Source organism: Ptychodera flava, chromosome 14 (assembly GCF_041260155.1).
Source record: "Ptychodera flava strain L36383 chromosome 14, AS_Pfla_20210202, whole genome shotgun sequence".
In the NCBI taxonomy this organism is placed as follows: domain Eukaryota; kingdom Metazoa; phylum Hemichordata; class Enteropneusta; family Ptychoderidae; genus Ptychodera; species Ptychodera flava.
Window position 1 is genome coordinate 41,702,642 of NC_091941.1, and position 22,265 is coordinate 41,724,906.

At 35.6% G+C, this 22,265-nt stretch overlaps 1 protein-coding gene across 3 annotated transcripts in view; it reads left to right on the forward strand.

Moving 5' to 3' along the window:
• The window catches only part of LOC139150538 (centrosomal protein of 170 kDa protein B-like), a 146,774-nt gene that overhangs the window by 18,572 nt on the left and 105,937 nt on the right, over positions 1-22,265 (forward strand). For 2 of the 3 annotated variants that reach the window (XM_070722970.1, XM_070722972.1), the window contains exons 4-6: positions 8,971-9,049; positions 11,339-11,421; positions 13,160-13,334. In XM_070722970.1, the coding sequence (XP_070579071.1) occupies positions 8,971-9,049; positions 11,339-11,421; positions 13,160-13,334 (337 nt within the window). The remainder of the gene's footprint in view (positions 1-8,970; positions 9,050-11,338; positions 11,422-13,159; positions 13,335-22,265) is intronic. The other variant, XM_070722971.1, reaches the window with a different exon arrangement.

Here is a 22,265-nt window from a genome sequence, read left to right on the forward strand (position 1 = left end):
ATAATAGTTTGTCATGATAGGTTGGTCAAATAAATAGAGATAGAGAAAGTTCCAATTTCCATTAATGGTTGACTTGGTAAGCATACAATAAAATTACTTTTTGAGGAAAAAAATAAAGTGGTCAATTAAAAGAGTGGTCAAAGTGATAGGGTTTTTATGGTAAAGCTGGGCTGTAAGATTCCTTGTGCTATTAATAGCAATTATGCAATCTGTGTAAACAGTGCAATGAAAGTGTTACATGATTCCTTATAATGCTTTTGATGACCTTGAACTTTTTAAGTTGCAAATATTTGTCTCTTCTGTGTGCTTTCTCTGAGTACTTACAGGCTCAACTTATTCAACAGAACTTACTTGCAATGTTAATTTGAAAGTTAAAATGTGCTTGGTTAATAGGATGAAAATACTGATAAAGATATCCAGCTGAAGATTCTTTATAACCTGACAGATATGCTGTTACTTTAAATGACGTAAATCTTGATAAGCAAGTCTTGTTTACTTTAATTAGAATGTAATTAACTCTCGTTTATATTATTATAAGCAGTAGTATCAAGTTGAACAAGCTGATATTGACAAGTTGGTTGGCTGTTGGAGGTTAAAAGCTGTAAAAATAAATGTACGCTTGTATGCATGTCTATCTGTCTGTCTGTCTGTTTGTCTGTCTGTATGTATGTATGTTAGTTAGTATGTGCGGATGTATATCCGTCCACATTAAAAACTCCTAAATCACAGCACCTAACAGCTTAGTATTTGGTGGACAGGTGCACCCAAGGGTGGAGATGTGAATTTGTTGAAAGAAACATGTCAAAGTCAAAAATATGCAAACGAAGGGGAAGAAAGGAAAAATCCTGCAAATTGCTAAAACCCTGTAACCACTGGCCAGATTTGGTTGAAACTTGGTATGCAGGCTCTTTATAGTGACTTATTAAAGTTACATTTCTTCAAATTGTTGTGAAATTTTGAAAGTTGTATTTTTGGGCGATTTACCCGGATTTTTTTGGTCAAAAAATCTTTTCTGAAAGCGCTCATCCCATTGCCTTGAAAACTTGTATGTATGATCCTAGGGTTGGCCTTTGTCAGATTTGTTCGAATTGTGGTGAAATTTTCATATTTGTATTTTAAGGACAATTTTTCCCATTTTTTGTCAAAAAATCATTTTCTCCCAAAGTATTTGTTGGATTGCTGTAAAACATGATAGTCTTGATCCTAGGGTTGTTTTCTGTCACATGTGTAAAAGTCATTATGACATGGAGCATTTCATATTGCTGGGGTATAAGATTAATTTGAACTTGCAATGGAATTTTCTTAGTAATCAACCTGTAAGAATGCAATGTCATGTGTGTACTAGTACTTAGTATCTCTGTAAAATGGGAGGACAGTGTCATTGACACTATTTTTAAGACAATTTTGTCATTTTTGGTCAAGAAAACTTGTTCTCAAAATTACTTGTCTGATAGCTTTGTAATTTGGTACAAAAGTCCCGAGGGATGTTATTAGATATATTTTCTGCTCAAAGTGTTGGGAAACCCCCAAATTTGTATATTTTAGGTAATTTTCTCAGTTTGTGACCTTAAATGACCTACACCAACCCAGGATATGTTGTGAGACAGTTTCGACATTATTTTCTCTCCCACACAATTTTTAGCTCACATTTGGTATACCAATGTGAGGTTATCGTATAAGCTGAATCAGTTCATTTGCATCTGATTTGCATGTCTGTATATATGTATGTATGTATGTATGTATGTATGTATGTATGTATGTATGTCCGTCCACATCAAAAACACCTAAACCGCAGCACCTACTGTCTTAGTATTTGGTGTAAAGGTGCACCTCGGGATGGAGGTGTGAATTTGTTCAAATGAACTTGTCAGTGTCAAAAATATGCAAATGCGGGGAAAAAAGAAAAAACACTGCAAATTGCTAAAACTCTGTAACCGTTGGTTAGATTGGGTTGAAACTTGGTGTGCAGGTTCCTTTAGGTATTCTAAATTAGGTCTGTAAAATTTGGGATGAAATTTGCATGTTTCTATTTTTGGGGTGATTTTTTCAGTATTTAGTCAAAAAATGTTTTTCTCTGAAATCACTCATCTGATTGCTTTGAAAGTTGGTATACATGTTCCTCAGGATGACCTCAGTGAAGTTGATACAAAATGTATTGAAATTTTCATATTTGTAATTTTAGGGCAATTTTCCAAATTTTTGGTCAAAATTTTTTTTATTAAAAAACTATTAATCTGATAGCTTTGATATTTGGTATACAGGTTCCTCAGGTTGATCAAAATCAGTTTTATGAATATTGTGAAGATATCTCGAATTTCGTATTTTTGCTGAATTTTTTGGTTATTTTTCTCATTTTAAGTAAAATTTATTCTTTTCTGAAACCGCTAGCCCAATTGCTCTCAAATTTGGATTGGATGTTTGCAAGGTTGTTACCCTTCTAATTGTTGAAATTACGACAAAATTGGAAATATTACTGTTTTGGGGCAATTTTTGTCATTTTTTGTCAAAAAATCTTAGAAAGTATTTTCTTTTTAAAGCCTCTGGACAGACAGCTTTTATATTTAGTGTACAGATGTCCAGGGATGACAATAGTTGGATATGTGGAAATTGTCCTGAAATATACAAATTTGTATTTTTAAGACAATTTTGTCATTTTTGGTCAAGAAAACTTGTTCTCAAAATTACTTGTCTGATAGCTTTGTAATTTGGTACAAAAGTCCCGAGGGATGTTATTAGATATATTTTCTGCTCAAAGTGTTGGGAAACCCCCAAATTTGTATATTTAGCTCATATTTGGTTTAAATATAAATACCAAAAAGAGCTTATATGATGAGTCTGAGTGGCGTCTGTGTCTGTATATTTGTGGGTATGTGCGGATGTATGTCCGTCACACGCAAAGGCTCCCATACCGCCAAAGCTACCGTCTCAGTATTTGGTGTACAGGCAGATGTAGGGGTTGAGATGTGAATTTGTTCAAATGAACACATCAGTGTCAAAAATGTGCAAATGAGGTAAGAAAAAGCGAAATTCTGAAACAGGCTTGAAACAGGCCAACTCCACCGACTTGAGTCATTTCCTGTCATTGTTTATGAACTGTTACATATTAACACACCTGCTCAAACCATAGAGAGTAGAGGGGAGGAAGACCGTCAGTAGAGGGGAGGAAGACCGTCTATGGTCAAACTAAGGGGGGCTAGCTGCCTTTCTGCTATGCATGTTGCTAAAGTTGACCTTCAGTACCTAAAGTTTCGGACCTTAATTACTTTTGTCATTCTTGTTTTTGTGGTTTAAATATTTCTGGTTGTTTTTCTGGTTGTACTGTGCAGAAATCATTGTCATAACATCAACGTAGAATTTTCCTGTACTGAACAGATAGAAACAACATTTATTGTTGATCTTTGGTACCCATACTGGTATATACCAATTCTGATCAAATTTGAGCGACACCGTATAATTGCGGTATTTTTTAGGTAATTTTCTCAGTTTGTGACCTTAAATGACCTACACCAACCCAGGATATGTTGTGAGACAGTTTCGAAGGCTGTGAACATAATTTTGTCATATTTAATATCAATTTGTAGTAAAATCTGATCCAGAAAACGAAGTTGAGGTAAATTTTTTCATTGCAAGCCAATTTTTGCAACTTTTGCATGTAATACACACAAGAACTGATGAGAAATTTGGATCCAGGGTAATTCCAGATGTCGTAATCCCCCCACAGTGGAAGGCATTTCACTATCTGTAACTGATTTAAATGTTGTTTACATTCGAATGATAGCACTCATAGCATTAATTAAACATCCCTAAGATTGTAAATACATTTTCTGCCAGCTGGTCTTATGTAAGGGGTGGAACATTTGATGTTCAGGAGGGGGTAGCGGGCTAGAAGATTGATGAGGTAGCATTACTTTTTACCAGATCCCTTGTACATTTTTTCCCACTCTTTATTTTTTCCCCACTCTCCCACATTTTCTTTTTGTCAAGCTTCTCTGGCTAATTTTTTTGTCGACATTTGCTTATGTATGTAGGATCTGCTTGTCCCATTGCTATAGAAGTTGATATGCATGTTCCTAAATGTGACCTAAAGTACCTAAGTTGCAGACCTTATTTGCTTTTGTCATTCTTGTTCTTCTGGTTTAAATATTTCTTGAATTTACCAATTCAAACCGAATGTGAGCACACTGTCCTTGACAGTATTTTTAGTAACTAAGGTGATATGCATAGAATCACTGAAGCAAATATGATGATGATTAGCAAGATTTCCAGTTGAAACACAGGGTCTCGCAAGCAATATTCGTCTAGAAGTTATGAATATGATCAATAAATGTCTTGTATTAAATTTATTTTCATTATACAAGCCTTACCTGTGTCTAGTGTGTGCCTATTACTTTACCCTAGCTATCTGTGTATAGTATTTCAAAGAAAACAGTCTATATCTGTTAATTGCCCTTCCCAATCCCCTTCATTAATTTGTTCTGCCGATCACCGATGTGGGGGCTTATCGCCCTGACCAAATACCTCGTTAGCAGCTCATAAGGTAGTAGACGGAAAGGGCTGAAACTCTCAGGGTCCATGGCAAGAGGATGGGAGTAAAGTACCTAGACACGTAATTTATGCATGTATGATAAACAGGAGTAAACAACGTATACTATTAGGTATGCATGTATGCGTGAACGCCATTACGTAATGTTCTAAGTAGTTCAGCCCGGGAGTTCAGCAGCGACGATGACCGCTTTGAATTTTCATATAAAGTAATAATACAAACATATTGGAGTCGGGAAGAAATATTTTGTCCCCTGATGTCTTATAAAATTGAGGCCAAATGAAGTACTTTCCTTATCATTAGCTCCGCTGTCAGCGACGCGGAGCTTATCAAATAGGTTGATTTTCCGCCGTCATCCGTCGTCGTCCGTCAACAATTGCCTTCTCCTCTGAAACCGCAAGTCCAATTGCTTTGAAATTTTATATGCAGCTCACTTGGGGTGACCTCACTTAAGTTTGTTCAAATCGTAGTGAAATTTGCATATTTGTATTTTGGGGGCATTTTTTGGTGTTTTTGGTAAAAAAATCTTCTTCTCTGAAACCGCTTGTCTGATTGCTGTGAAATTTGATATGCAGTTTACTTAGGGTGACTTCAGACAGATTTGTTCAAATCGTAGTGAAATTTGCATATTTGTATTTTTGGGGCATTTTTTGGTGTTTTTGGTAAAAAAATCTTCTTCTCTGAAACCGCTTGTCTGATTGCTTTGAAATTTGATATGCAGTTTACTTAGGGTGACTTCAGACAGATTTGTTCAAATTGTGGTGAAATTTGCATATTTGTATTTTTATGGCAATTTTTGTCATTTTTGGTTAAAAAAATCTTTAAAAATCTTCTCCTTCAAAACTACCAGTCAGATAGCTTTGATATTTTGTACATATGTCCCTAGGGATGATCTATTTTAGATTTGTTCAAATTGTGCAGAAATATGCAAATTTGCATTTTTAAGGCAATTTTTGCGATTTTTGGTCAGAAAATGTATTTCTCAAAAAGTACTGGTCTGATAGTTTTGAAATTTGGCATACAGGTTTCTGTGGATGAACTAAGTAATATATTGAATTTCTGATGAAATCTGTAATTTTGTATTTTTGGGGCAATTTTTGCCATTTTTGGTCCAAAAATGTGTATTTCTAAAGTACTCATCTGATAGCTTTGAAACTTGGTATACAGGTTCCTACAGATGAACTAAATGATATTTATTGAAATTATGATGAAATCTGCAATTTTGTATTTTTGGGGCAATTTTTGCCACTTTTGGTCAAAAAATGTGTATTTCCAAAACTACTCATCTGATAGCTTTGCAATTTGGTATACAGGTTCCTACAGATCACCTTAATGATATTTGTTGAAATTATGATGAAATCTGCAATTTTGTAATTTTGGGACAATTTTTGCCATTTTTGGTCAAAAAATGTGTTTCTCAAAAAATACTGGTCTGATAGCTTTGAAATTTGGTATGCAGGTTTCTATAGATGAACTAAATAATATTTATTGAAATTATGATGAAATCTGCAATTTTGAATTTTTGGGTCAATTTTTTCCATTTTTGGTTAAAAAATGTGTTTCTCAAAAAGTACTGTTCAACAGCTTTGAAATTTGGTATACAGGTTTCTATAGATGAACTAAATTTGATCTTTTGAAATTATGATGAAATCTGCAAATTTTATTTTTTGGGCAATTGTTGCCATTTTTGGTCAGAAAATTTTATTCTCCAAAAAACTACTCATCAGATAGCTTTGGTTGACATGTTCTTAGGGATGATCCAATGTGATATATTCAAAGTATGATGAAATCTTCTATTGTGTATTTTTGCAGCTATTTTAGCCACTTTTTTCTGGCCACTGCATTGAGCTATCAAAGATTCCCACCTTCTTCATCAACATGTGTCAAAAATAGTTATTCTCTACATAAACACAGCGGAGCTATATCGGCCGCTAGGTCGCTTGTTGTGAGAGAAAATCAATTGATTATGAAGCGTACAGGTTGCTATGTTACCTCCAAGACTAGACTGGCCCTGGTCGTTTGGAGTTTCTCGGGTGTACGCTGTAGCAAGGCTTTCCAAGCTCCACTCCACGATCTACGCGACATGTACGTGTTGCTTCTATCTCGCAACAACCTCACAACTAACACGACAGTCTGCTGATGTTTATTCCTGTAATTCTAATACTCTGTTTTGATATCTAAGTGCCACAGACGTCAGACCTAGGCAAGTGTAGCTACCTCCTTTCTTTACGTTGGTCATTATACAGACCATGGAGGTCCCTCTTTCTTTCTACCTCCACGTATACAGACCACGTGTACGGACCACGTATAGACCAATGAGAACTATCTTATGACGGAGATGTCGCGCAAACGGTAAAGGAAATTTAATTGAATTAAAACAAAATTAAGGCTGCTATTCTGTTTTGTAATACCTCCATTTGTACAATATACCATGGTCGTAAAAATATACCATTTAGTAACTACTAATTCCCCGATAGAATTTCATAACATTTCAAGAACATTTCCCGAAGTAAAACATCAACATACATCATTCCACGACGAGTCATCGCTGGGTTTACTACTTTGACTTTGAAGCCGGATCAATGGGGAAAGTCAAAATGGATCAAAATATTCTCGTTTTTTTCAAAGGTTCATCACTTATATAAATCAAATATTTCTTTGCATAATTCTTGATTCGAAACGTATCTCCGTCACATTTATCCAAAGGAGGGAAATAATGAGCAACACAAAGACACAAAGATCCAATAATGTCAATGAATCTGTAACACAAGCAATTAAACCAGCGAAATTGCAAAGAAAAGCAAAAAACAACAGGCAAAAAAATAAACGAACCTAGAGAGTCACTACAAAGACAAGCATTGTTGGCGTCTTGGATACAACCCCCCCCCCCTCTCTCTCTCTCTCTCTCTCTCTCTCTCTTTCTCTCGTGGTGTATCACCTGTCAGATATACTTTAAACTCGTAAAGTTTTTGAATGTGGCAACTATATAACCACGAAATTGTGGTTATTCCATTGCCACAAAGCACTCTGCGGATCATTTATTTCATGATGATGTCACAGCAAAATCTCAAACAAATCAATGTATTTTCACCAAAACATGTCTCCACCTACAATAATTTTACGTGGGTCACATCAGACAGTTTATATTTTAGAAAGGTGAGGGCTTGCAAAGAGTCAAAAGAAAAAGTATTGTGTTCCATAACATCGACAACGAAAAGAAGTCGTGTCAAATGCGTAATTTGCAGATCGAGTTGCTTTCATTGACTTGAGAGTTTTCCTAGTGATAGTATTGGTTTTCTATTTGTGTTCATTCTCACACCCAATGGCTTTCCTTCGCGATAAATCTCTACAAAGCAATTTACTTGTGGCCAACTTGAGCCTGCTGCTAGAAAATTCAACGCGATCCTTTCTGTTTTGCTGATCAGACACGAGTAGGCATCACTGTTAAGCCATCGGCAGTAGAATTGGTCTTCCACTACACTGTCTTTGGTCAAATCATAAACAGACAGATGAGTTCATTTTGATCCCAGAAACATTCGTGTTGTTTTAGAAATGTTCATTAGATTAATCATGATTTAATCATCCCGACTTTGCACAATCGGTACAAACTTATTACTTATGGTAATTTTAGTGTTTGTGGCTTAGTAGTGTTTTAGTTTTGTCTACCAAATGAAAGCCTGGGAAATTTGAACGAACTTAACATCCCAACTTTGATGCCGGAAATATTGCTCACAAGGCCCTGTGGTTGAAATATGTGCATTGACAAGCCTTCATAATAATCTTCAAAGCTGTGTCTGGGATTTCCTTTATATGGCATTGTTTTCATTGTTTTTTTGTCATGCACTATTGAAGGTGTTAGACTAAGGTACTTTTCAATGAATTGTAATTGTCGTGCCATATAATTTGAATGGAGACTCGGAGAAAAAATCGCAGAATCAGATTTGAAGGGTATTGCTAAGGCATGTCAATGCATAAATTTCACCCAAAAATGGAGGAAAACCAATTTTTGGAAGGTTCAGCAAAACGCTTTTCATATGAACATTATGCAAATAATGACTGTGTACTATGCATGGTTGGATTCCCCAATATCATATCAGGGCTTTCAGAAAATATATACTTTACTAGGGCTTGGGACTTCTATAACTGAGAAAAAAATAAAAATCTGAAAGTGTCTATAAGATATGTCGCTACAATAAGCTGGACTTCAATAAGAAATCAGGCTCTCAGGAAACTACCATGTGATAAGTCACATATGTATCAATTTTGGTGATTAGAAAAGAAACACAGTTTCATCGACATAAGTTTCTTGATTGTATTGTCTCCATAAAAGATTCTTGATTAAGCATTGATCATTAGCAAAAACATGTATTGTGTAAACAATCGTGACTGTAACAATATTTTACATTAATTTTGATTTTTTCCCTCAGACATTTGTGAATGAGACTCGGATTCCAGAGCAAAAGTACATTTCAATGCAACCTGGTGATACCATACGTTTTGGATATGATATCCTTTTACATAATTGCTTACTTTATTCGCTTGAAGTAGGGTGGGTATTAGAGATTGTGTCATGCAGTTCTGTTCAAAATATGAAAAAAAACCACCAAAAGTTTAACTACCCTATGGTACCTATTTCTCACGACGTGCAGGTGTGACAGTAAATTTGCTATGATGACAATTGTGGTAATTCCTCAGTTATTTTTCATTTGTGTGCAATTATTTTGGTATGTCTGAAACATATGTGTGTCCTTTGGTTTTGTGTTCTGGATTGTGCTTGATGCAAGGCACAGAATATGTGGCAAGTATGGGGCAGGGTTTGTAAGTCTGAATAATGGTCCATAATGTTGCCTCATACTTTAGTTAACATTACAAAATGTGGCCTCAGGTTTTGGAAAATACGTATTGTATAAGATTATCAATTATGTTTGACATCAAAAAGTTGATTCCTTTGTAGAACTTAGCTTATTTTCAAGATCATTCACAAGCCAGAAGATTCTACCATACACAGATTATGTTATATACACTGTATGTTCATATGTTAAATATTATTGAACATAAGCACAGCTATTGTTTGATTAGCTCCGCTGTCAGCGACGCGTAGCTTATCAAATAGGTTGATTTTCCGTCGTCGTCGTCGTCCATCGTCGTCCGTCGTCGTCCGTCAACAATTGCCTTCTCCTCTGAAACCACAAGTCCAATTGCTTTGAAATTTTATATGCAGCTCACTTGGGGTGACCTCACTTAAGTTTGTTCAAATCGTAGTGAAATTTGCATATTTGTATTTTTGGGGCATTTTTTGTTGTTTTTGGTAAAAAAATCTTCTTCTCTGAAACCGCTTGTCCGATTGCTTTGAAATTTTATATGCAGTTTACTTAGGGTGACTTCAGTCAGATTTGTTCAAATCGTGGTGAAATTTGCATATTTGTATCTTTAAGGCAATTTTTGTCATTTTTGGTAAAAAAATCTTTAAAAATCTTCTTCTTCAAAACTACCAGTCAGATAGCTTTGATATTTGGTACATATGTCCCTAGGGATGATCTATTTCAGATTTGTTCAAATTGTGCAGAAATATGCAAATTTGCATTTTTAAGGCAATTTTTGCGATTTTTGGTCAAAAAATGTATTTCTCATACAGTACTTGTCTGATAGGTTTGAAATTTGGCATACAGGTTTCTATAGATCAACTAAGTAATATATATTGAATTTCTGATGAAATCTGTAATTTTGTATTTTTGGGGCAATTTTTGCAATTTTTGGTCAAAAAATGTGTATATCCAAAAGTACTCATCTGATAGCTTTGAAACTTGGTATACTGGTTCCTACAGATCACCATAATGGTATTTATTGAATTTCTGATGAAATCTGTAATTTTGTATTTTAGGGGCAATTTTTGCAATTTTTGGTCAAAAAATGTGTATTTCCAAAAGTACTCATCTGATAGCTTTGAAACTTGGTATACAGGTTCCTACAGATGAACTTAATGATATTTATTGAAATTATGATGAAATCTGCAATTTTGTAATTTTGGGGCAATTTTTGCCATTTTTGGTCAAAAAATGTGTTTCACAAAAAGTACTGGTCTGATAGCTTTGAAATTTGGTATACAGGTTTCTACAGATGAGCTAAGTAATATATATTGAATTTCTGATGAAATCTGTAATTTTGTATTTTTGGGGCAATGTTTGCCAATTTTGGTCAAAAAATGTGTATTTTCAAAACTACTCATCTGATAGCTTTGAAATTTGGTATAGAGGTTTCTATAGATGAACTAAATAATATTTATTGAAATTATGATGAAATCTGCAATTTTGTATTTTTGGGTCAATTTTTTTCCATGTTTGGTTAAAAAATGTGTTTCTCAAAAAGTACTGTTCAACAGCTTTGAAATTTGGTATACAGGTTTCTATAGATGAACTAAATTTTATCTTTTGACATGATGATGAAATCTGCAAATTGTATTTTTTGGGGCAATTGTTGCCATTTTTGGTCAGAAAATTTTATTCTCCAAAACACTACTTATCAGATAGCTTTGGTTGACATGTTCTTAGGGATGATCCAATGTCACTATGTGATATATTCAAAGTACAATGAAATCTTCTATTTCTGGCCACTGCATTGAGCTATCAAAGATTTCCACCTTCTTCATCAACATGTGTCAAAAATAGTTATTCTCTACATAAACACAGCGGAGCTATATCAGCCGCTAGGTCGCTTGTTTGTGAATGCAATGACAGATGTTCATATGCACACATTATTTTTCTGTTGAACTTGGTGTATGACCTTAACTTTTGATACATCCTATAGTTTATCGTTTTGAAAAGATGGAGAGAGTTGGCTTAAGTAGGCCAATAGCTTTATATGGGTTTGATAAAAATGAGGTAAGTATGAATTTATTCCTGAAAGGGATTTCCTTGATCTGCGTATTCAAAATATGACCACTTATCCAGTCCATACTTTGTGCCCAATGAACACCCTACAATTAGACCGATATTACACAGCCTACTTAGCCATCACAGTGTCATAAATTCAATGATACAATATTAAGTAATTTGTTACAATCAAGTTTGCTTCAACTCTAAGTCACATTACCATTTAGGACTATTCCTAACCTTGTACTCCCTTGCCATAGATACGCACTGTACATGTCACCTCTTAAAGTGGCACTTCCACTTGGTAACATTTTCAAAGCACATTTTTTTAATACCAACGGTCAATATTTGACGTGGCGAATGCGCGCAGATCGTGAGATATCGATAAAAACATGTCCTCAAAAAAGTAAAAGTTTGAATTCCAGTGGCCCACCTAAATTCAGCTTCCGAACATCGAACGTTCGGCACTGGAGCCATTGTCAACTAAGCTATGGAGTATGAGTCGACGCTGACGCTCCTGTACACCACAGTACCATTGTCGTCGGTGCTCGGTCATGCCCCGTGGGAGAAAGCTGAGTCTTACTGACTTGGCGTAAAAACGAAAAACAATTTTTGCTGATTCCACCAGAATTCGCATAGGTGACTAGCACAGTTACGCGCGGTTGATACATAGCGGCTGCCGCGTGGTGTGCATAGATGCATACTACGCGCGCGGCGTACTGTGTGGCAGACGACAAAATGTAGTCATTGGAGGCGGCTAATATTTGATACGTAAAAACTGATGTTTATGTGGTATTGATTAAAAATATAATACAACTGATAGAATAATAAAAGCAACAAAAACTAAGGAGAAGTTTTTAAAAACTTACCTGAAGTAAAGGCATAATGCTGTGTATAAAGTCTTTGCAGTGGGAAGTAAAGTAATTGCGTCCTTTGAACTTATTTTAGACTCCCCAGACTATCGTCAATCAGCACAACAACAAACCTTCGGGGTATTTCGGGTCAAAATCAGAAACGATCGTAAAACTTCAGGATGTGAAAAATGCGCTCGGGAAATGACATGTTTTTATCAATATCTCGCGATCCGCGCGCAGTCGCCACGTCAAATATCGACCGTTGGCATTAAAAAAATGTGTTTTAAAAATGTTACCAAGTGGGAGTGCCTCTTTAATGTGGTGAGAAGATATATAATGGATTAAAAAAGTTATTTTGCTGTAATGAATTTATTAGGATAATTAGGAGCATTGGAATTTATTAGGTGTAAAAGTTGGCAAATAATTTTAGAAGATTATGTACATGGTCAAAAACCAAAACCTCAAGAAGTTCTGATGTACCAGTATTTGACTGAAAATGAACAGAAAAATATCAAAATAACAGAATATTGCCATCAACTATGACCAAATTTCACATTTGTGTGACTTTCTCACAACGTAAATGAAGTTGGTGTCTGTGTGACTTTGTCACAATGTAAATGAAGTTGGTGTCATTAAATATTGAAGAATTTATTTCTGCAGTTACCAATTTGATTTCAAAAAAGAAATATTTTAAGGTTTGTTTTTAGGGGAGTTATAGCAAAGTTTTACAGGTACTACCTAGATCTAACTCAGTTGACACATTCATTGTAGGTACCTGTGTACTTGTCTAATTTAGTATCAACTGCTGTTGTTTATTAGCAGGAGGCTTGCTTCTCATATCTACTGTGAAGTTGAAACAATTCACAACATTGCCATATCTTTCTATTTATAAGCAGCCTGGCTTAAACCGTGAGGGAAACATTCAACAGCAGAGTCTACCGTTGAATTCCCCAGATTTGGCAGGTCAAATGTCCAACCTTCACTCTGAACAAGTTAAAGAATTATCTGAAGGGAGGTCTGCATTCAAGACTGTACAAAGTGGAAGAAATGTTAAGAAGATTTCAAAAGGTACAAGGTGTTAAACTTCTCAAACATTCTTTGAACACTTAGTTAATTTTTAGCTCATATTTGGTTTTATATAATATTATATAGGGCTCAGCCCTTGGTGTCGCGCCAGGGGTTAAGATTGGCAATGTTATTTGTATTGATTCATGATAAAATGTAATTAATTGTTACTTCATAAACGTATATATGACAACTATGCCCAGTTTCCCTCTGATGAAAGCAGTTCACGTACTTACACGTGCGGACGTCAAACCCTGCAGCAGTGCAGGTAGGCCTATAGATTTTCTGTAACGTGTAAAAATTTTGGACAAAAATTGGCAAGTTTTACATTGATAACAGCCTATTGCGTTAAACAAGGGATGTATCATGCCATCATTATCATTGCAATGGTAACCGCACTGCCCAACTTCCACTTGCAAGCTGAAAACTATAGCGTTCCGTCTAAAAACTGGCAATTTTTGAATTTAATTATTGACACTGGGGGCGCTTTTCTAAAATTCAATCCCAGCATTCTTTGCGTATGCCACCGTTCATATGCGCGACTGTTTTCTCCCTTTATCTATATTAACGATATTCTGTATCAGCGACAAGGTGCATAATAACATTTACTGGCTAATAAAAGAGGTATATTTTATAAATGGCATGTTATATAATAATAATTTGTTTCGTATTTGTTTATTTACGAGTACTCAAAAAAAATACATGGCGGCGCCCACTAAAGAAGGGTACACTTCCGGTTACTCGCATAGTATATTATGAATAAGCGCATGCGTAGTCAGTAAGCCGCTGGCGCGACTATAAATACCAAAAAGAGCTTATATGATGAGTCTAAGTGGCGTCTGTATGTCTGTATATTTGTGGGTATGTGCGGATGTATGTCCGTCACACACAAAGGCTCCCATACCGCCAAAGCTACCGTCTCAGTATTTGGTGTACAGGTAGATGTAGGGGTTGAGATGTGAATTTGTTCAAATGAACACATCAGTGTCAAAAATGTGCAAATGAGGTAAGAAAAAGCGAAATTCTGAAACAGGCTTGAAACAGGCTTACTCCACTGACTTGAGTCATTTCCTGTCATTGTTTATGAACTGTTACATATTAACACACCTGCTCAAACCATAGACAGTAGAGGGGAGGAAGACCGTCAGTAGAGGGGAGGAAGACCATCTATGGTCAAACTAAGGGGCGCTAGCTGCCTTTCTGCTATGCATGTTGCTAAAGTTGACCTCCAGTACCTAAAGTTTCAGACCTTAATTACTTTTGTCATTTTTAGCTACTATAGACTATAGTCTATAGAAGCTATTGGGATGGGTATCCGTCCGGCGTCCGTCGTCAGTCTGTATGTATGTATGTATGTATGTATGTATGTCCGTTTGTGAGGCGTCCGTTCACTCAAATATCTTGAGAACCGCAGTACTTACTGATTTGATATTTGTTGCGTAGATGAAAAATACGATTTTGAGAAACTATTTTTTTTAATTTTTTGATATTGTTGAAAATAGGCAAATTAATGCCAAAAAAGGTGTTTTTGGTAAAAAATCTTCTTCTTCATAACCGCTGGTCAGACAGCTTTGTTATTTGGTATACAGGTCCCTAGGGGTAACCCAACTTAGACTTGTTCAAATTGTGATGAAATATGCAAATCTGTATTTTTAAGGAATTTTTTTGTCATTTTTGGTCAAAATTTGACTTACATTGTATGTAATTCTTGTACTGTATAAACCCTATCAATTCACCCAGAAAAAAATAAGTAATATGATTTTTAGTCCCCACGGACACCGTCCGGGGGGACTTATAGGTTTGGTCATGTCCGTGCGTGCGTCCGTGCGTGCGTGTGTGCGTGCGTCCGTCCGTTCACGTAGATATCTCAGAGATGCAACAAGCGATTTCATTCAAACTTGGTACAAGGATTACTTCATATGTCATACAGATGCACGTCGATTTGTTTTGTGATACGATCCAATATGGCCGCCAGGCGGCCATTTTACTACGATTTTTTCATGTACAGAGCCATAATTCAGGCATAGGTTTGGTCATGTCCGTGCGTGCGTCCGTGCGTGCGTGTGTGCGTGCGTGCGTCCGTTCACGCAGATATCTCAGAGATGCAACAAGCGATTTCATTCAAACTTGGTACAAGGATTACTTCATATGTCATACAGATGCACGTCGATTTGTTTTGTGATACGATCCAATATGGCCGCCAGGCGGCCATTTTACTACGATTTTTTCATGTACAGAGCCATAATTCAGGCATGTTTCAACTGATTTTATTCAAAGTTGGTACAAGGACATTGACCAACGTCAATTCTTTTTGTGATACGATCCAATATGGCCGCCGTGCGGCCATTTTGTTACGATTTTTTCATGTACAGAGCCATAACTCAGGCATATCTCAACCGATTTTATTCAAAGTTGGTACAAGGACATTGACCAACGTCATAGATATGCACGTCAATTTGTTTTGTGATATGATCCAATATGGCCGCCAGGCAGCCATTTTATTACAATTTTTTCATATACAGTGCCATGACTCAGACATGTTTTCACTGATTTTATTCAAAGTTGGTACAAGGACATTGACCAATGTCATAGATATGCACGTCAATTTGTTATGTGATACGATCCAATATGGCTGCTGTGTGGCCATTTTATTACAATTTTTTCATATACAGAGCCATAACTCAGACATGTTTCAATCGATTTTATTCAAAGTTGGTACAAGGACATTGACCTATGTCATACATATATACATCGATTTGTTAAGTGATACGATCCAATATGGCCGCTAGGCAGCCGTTTTATTACGATGTTTACATGTACAGAGCTGTAACTCAGACATGTTTCAACCGATTTTATTAAAAGTTGGTGCAAGGAGATAGACTAATGTCATACATATGCATGTCAATTTGTTATGTGATACGATCCAATATGGCTGCCTTGCAGCCATTTTGTTACGATTTTTAGCTCCCATAGCCATATGTATATATGGCAATGGAAGCTATTCTTATAGGCTAGGGAAATGTCTGTATGTATGTATGTCTGTATGTCTGTGTGTCTGTATGTCTGTATGTCTGTATGTCTGTATGTCTGTATGTCTGTCCGTCAACATCAAAAACTCCAAAATCGCTGTACATTTCATCTTGATATTTGGTGTGTACATGGATGATGGGCTGTAGATGAGATTTTCTTCAAATGAAGTTGTCATTGCCAAAAATATGCAAATTAAGTGAAAAAGTGTAAAAACAGTCAAAATTGAAAAAACTCAATAACCACTGAGCAGATCACATGAAAAATTAGCATGTAAGTACTTTGGGCTGACATGCAATGATTGTGCACATCTTGGGTCAGTATCTTGGACTTGCTATTTTTCATGAATTTTTTTGTAATTTTCTCCCATTTTTGGTCAAAAAATCTCCTGCTCTGAAACCACAAGTCCGATTGATTTGAAACTTGGTATGGAAGTGCATAGGAGTGACCTTTCCCAAATTTGGGCAAATCGTGGTGAAATTTGCATATTTTTAGTTTACACGTCCATAGACTCCCATGTATAAGGCAGATCTCCATAGACTCCCATGTATAAGGCCACGAAAAATAAAAATTTAGTTTCTCATCGTATTCATATTGCAAAAAGGATGCAGTGACACAATTTTAGTCCCCACGGATGAAGTCCAGTGAGCTTATAGATTGGGTCATGTCCGTCTGTTCGTCCATCCGTGAGTCCATCCGTTCACGCAGATATCTCGGATATTTTGACAAAATGTCATGTGACCTTGATGACCTTTGATCTCAAATATACATATTTGTCCATAACTCAGTAACCACAAGTGCTACCACCCTTCATATATGGTATGATGGGACAGCTTGTGACGCCACATATTTTACCTCATTAATTATGCACATATCTAATTTTGAGCGAGCCAATAGAGCTAGAGGTCTGATTTTTGGTGTATAGGGATAACTTAGCAAAACAATTTTTTGACAAAATGTCACGTGACCTCGGTGACCTTTGACCTCAAATATACATATTTGTTCATAACTCAGTAACCACAAGTGCTACAGCCTTCATGTATGGTATGATGGGACACCTTATGACGCCACATATTGTACCTCATTAATTATGTGCATATCTAATTTTGAGCGAGCCAATAGAGCTGGAGGTCTGATTTTTGGTATATAGGGATAACTTAGCAAAACAATTTTTTTGACAAAATGTCACGTGACCTCGGTGACCTTTGACCTCGAATATACATATTTGTCCATAACTCAGTAACCACAAGTGCTACAGCCTTCATGTATGGTATGATGGGACACCTTATGACGCCACATATTGTACCTCATTAATTATGTGCATATCTAATTTTGAGCGAGCCAATAGAGCTAGAGGTCTGATTTTTGGTATATAGGGATAACTTAGCAATACAATTTTTTTGACAAAATGTCACGTGACCTCGGTGACCTTTGACCTCAAATATACATATTTGTCCATAACTCAGTAACCACAAGTGCTACAGCCTTCATGTATGGTATGATGGGACACCTTATGACGCCACATATTGTACCTCATTAATTATGTGCATATCTAATTTTGAGCGAGCCAATAGAGCTGGAGGTCTGATTTTTGGTATATAGGGATAACTTAGCAAAACAATTTTTTTTGACAAAATGTCACGTGACCTCGGTGACCTTTGACCTCAAATATACATATTTTTCCATAACTCGGTAACCACAAGTGCTACACCCTTCATGTTTGGTATGATTGGACACCTTATGACGCCACATACTGTACCTCAATAATTATGCGCATATCTCATTCTGAGCGAGCCAATAGAGCTGGATGTCTGATTTTTGGTATATAGGGATAACTATAGGAGAGAAATTTTTTGACCAAATGTCATGTGACCTCGATGACCTTTTACCTAAATATATGTTTATGTCAATAAATAAGTAACCACAAGTGCTATGTCCTTTGTATTTAGTAGGATGGGAGACCTTATGACAACACACGCTTTACCTCATTACTTATGTACACATCTAATTCTGGGCAAGCGAATAGAGCTAGAGATCTGATTTTTTGGCATATAGGGATTAATTAGCAATATAATTTTTTTTTTTCAAAATGTCATGTGACCTCGATGACCTTTGACCTTGATTATACATATATATGCATATTTCAGTAACCACAAGTTCTATACCCTCCAATTTTGATAGGATATTAGACCTTAAGATGTCACATCTTGTACCTCATTTATAATGCGCATATGTATTTCTTGGCTGGCCAATACTGCTAGAGGTCTGATCTTTTTCCCGATTTAGAACCATAACTTAGACATGCCTCATGTGTTTCAAATTGGAACAACAACATAGACCTATGTGCCCATAGATCTCAACATATACACTCCAGTGATACTTCTTAATGACCACATTTTCCTGCCCCATCAAGACTAATACTCCTATTACAAGTGGGGACTATGTCATTGTAAATGACTTGTTGAGTTAATGGTTGTATCACAGTATTCGATATATCTAATTCTGTATTTTTTCCATTTTATATTCTGAATAATTACATTAAACATATTTCACAGTCTCCAGTACATTTCATTTAAGTATTTTCACTTCATGCACTTTATCCCTTTCACACATGTTCAAATATCTGACCAGAGAACAAACACTAAATAGTCCAGGATGGGAGCTACAGTGTCATTGACGCTATTTTTTCTTGTACCGAGCCATAATACTCTCAGGCATATCTCAACCAATTTTATTCAAAGTTGGTACAAGGACATTAACCTATGTCATACATATGTATGTCAATTTGTTTCATGATATGATCCAATATGGCTGCATGGCAGCCTTTTTGTTACAATTTTTTCGTGTCCTTAGCCAAAACTTGGGCATGTCTCAACTAATTTTATCCACCGATTTTATTCATTGTACAAGGACATTGACCTATGTCATACATATGCACATTGATTTGTTTTGTGGCCATTTTTTTTCCAATTTTTTCATGTCCGGAACCATAACTCAGACATGTATCAAGCGAATTTATTCAAAGTTGGTACAAGGACATTGACTTATTTATACATGTATGTTGATTGGTTTCACGAGATGGTTCAATATGGCCACATGGTAGCAAATTTGTTATGGTTGTTTCATGTCGAGAGCCATAACTCTAGCAAGTCTCAACTGAACTTATTCAAAGTTGGTACATGTACATTGACTTACGTCATACATATACATGTTGATTTTTTAAACAGTAAGATCAAATATCGCTGCATGGCGGTGATTTTGTTACAATTTTAAAATGTACAGAGCCATAACTCAGACATATTTCCACCAGTATCATTCAAAGTTGGTACAAGGACATTGACCTATTTCACACATATGCTCGTCAATTTGTTTCACGTCATGTAGCAGTAACATGTCAATTATTGAAGTTTCGTAAGTAGGCTGATATGTCAAGAAATATGTACTGCATCAAATTCATGAAACTTTATACAGATGTTAACTGATGTTTAGCTCACATTGCTTTAACATTGAAAAAGACATTTATCAGTGTCATTTTAATTAATTTGTAATTGCATAAGTAATGATCTTTCCTAATTAGGGTGATATAGCCACAAATTAATACAACGTCAAATGTGATGAAACTTGATACAGATGTTGATCTCATAGTGTTGTAAATACTGCACCAAACTTTATGAAATATGGTACCAGTGATAATCTGTCAAGTGTTAGAATTGTATGCTAAAATGTTTTGCAACATCCTGTTGATTAATTCCTAGTTGACTCATTTTCTGAACTTTAGGATGGTGGCCTACATTGGTTTTATGTTTTCATCACCATGGAACTCATTCTTGGCCATTGAGCGCCGTCTGTATCAAAGTATTTTTATCACAGACCTAATTAATGAAGAGGACTCTATTCTCTCTGAGGACATGTAATCAAAGTACCCATTAACAAGTGGGGACTGTGTCATCAACGATGACTTGTAAATAATTGAATTAATTAGGAAATCATCAAAGCCAAAATAATTTTAGTGTAGAATTATCAGAAAGTTCAACTTTATTTGACAGTTCATAGTGAAATGCTTACCATCTTGGAGGATTAAAACATGTAAAGGCAACTTTCCTGAATCCCAACTTTGACATATTCTGAACCGTCATTTATTGTGCCCTGTATGTTATCTAAAAGAAATTGCTCAAAATAGTCAATAGAGATAGAGATAGAGATAGAGATAGAGAAAGTTCTAATTTCCATTTATGGTTGACCTGGTAAGGATAAAATAAATTACTTTTTGAGGAAAAAAATAGAGTGGTCAATTAAAAGAGTGGTCAAAGTGATAGGGTTTTTATGGTAAAGCTGGGCTGTATAAAGATTCCTCATGTGCTATTTATAGCAATTATGCAATCTGTGTAAACAGTGCAATGAAAGTGTAACATGATTCCTTATAATGCTTTTGATGACCTTGAACTTCTTAAGTTTCAAACCTTTGTCTCTTCAGTGTGCTTTCTCTGAGTATGTACAGTCTCAACTTATTAAACAGAACTCACAATGTTAATCAAAGATATCCACCTTCTTCATCAATACATGTGTCACAAAAGGTTATTCTCTACATAACTCAACAGAGCTCTGTCAACTGTTGAGTTGCTTGTTCTTTCAAAACCGCTGGTCAGACAGCTTTAATATTTAGTTTACTTGTCCGTAGGATGACCTTAGTGAGATAATTTCATACAGTAAGGAAATACTTAATTTTGTATCCATGTCTATAGTAGCTTCAGGGACTTTGGCCCTATGTTTGTTTTTCTGGTTTAAATATTTCTTGTTGTTTTTCTGGTTGTACTGTGCAGAAATCATTGTCATAACATCAACGTAGAATTTTCCTGCACTGAACAGATAGAAACAACATTTATTGTTGATCTTTGGTACCCATACTGGTATGTACCAATTCTGATCAAATTTGAGCGACACCGTATAATTGCGGTATTTTTTTTAAGATCAAAAGAAATTAAAACTAGACTTAGGCATCTGAAATGAGACTGACATCTAACCGTTTTTGTTATTTTGATATTTTTAGCTCCGCTGTCAGAGATGCGGAGCTTATCAGATAGGCTGATTGTCCGTCTTCCGTCCGTCCGTCCGTCAACAATAGTCTTCTTCTCTGAAACCACAAGTCAGATTTCTTTGAAATTTGGTATGGAGGTTCATAGGAGTGACCTCACTTCAGTTTCTTCAAATTGTGGTGAAATTTGCATATTTGTATTTTGGGGGCATTTTTTGATGTTTTTGGTAAAAAAATCTTCTTCTCTGAAATCGCTTGTCCGATTGCTTTGAAATTTTATATGCAGTTTGCTTAGGGTGACTTCAGTCAGATTCGCTCAAATTGTGGTGAAATTTGCATATTTGTATTTTTATGGCAATTTTTGTCATTTTTGGTAAAAAAATCTTTCAAAATCTTCTTCTTCAAAACTACCAGTCAGATAGCTTTGATATTTTGTACATATGTCCCTAGGGATGATCTATTTTAGATTTGTTCAAATTGTGCAGAAATATGCAAATTTGCATTTTTAAGGAAATTTTTGCCATTTTTGGTCAAAAAATGTATTTCTCAAAAAGTACTGGTCTGATAGTTTTGAAATTTGGTATACTGGTTTCTATAGATAAACTAAGTAATATGTATTGAATTTCTGATGAAATCTGTAATTTTGTATTTTTGGGGCAATTTTTGCCATTTTTGGTCAAAAAATGTGTATTTCCAAAACTACTCATCCGATAGCTTTGAAATTTGGTATACAGGCTCCTACAGATTAACTAAATGATATTTTTTGAAATTATGATGAAATCTACAATTTTGTAATTTTGGGGCAATTTTTACCATTTTTGGTCAAAAAATGTATTTCTCAAAAAGCACTGGTCTGATAGCTTTGAAATTTGGTA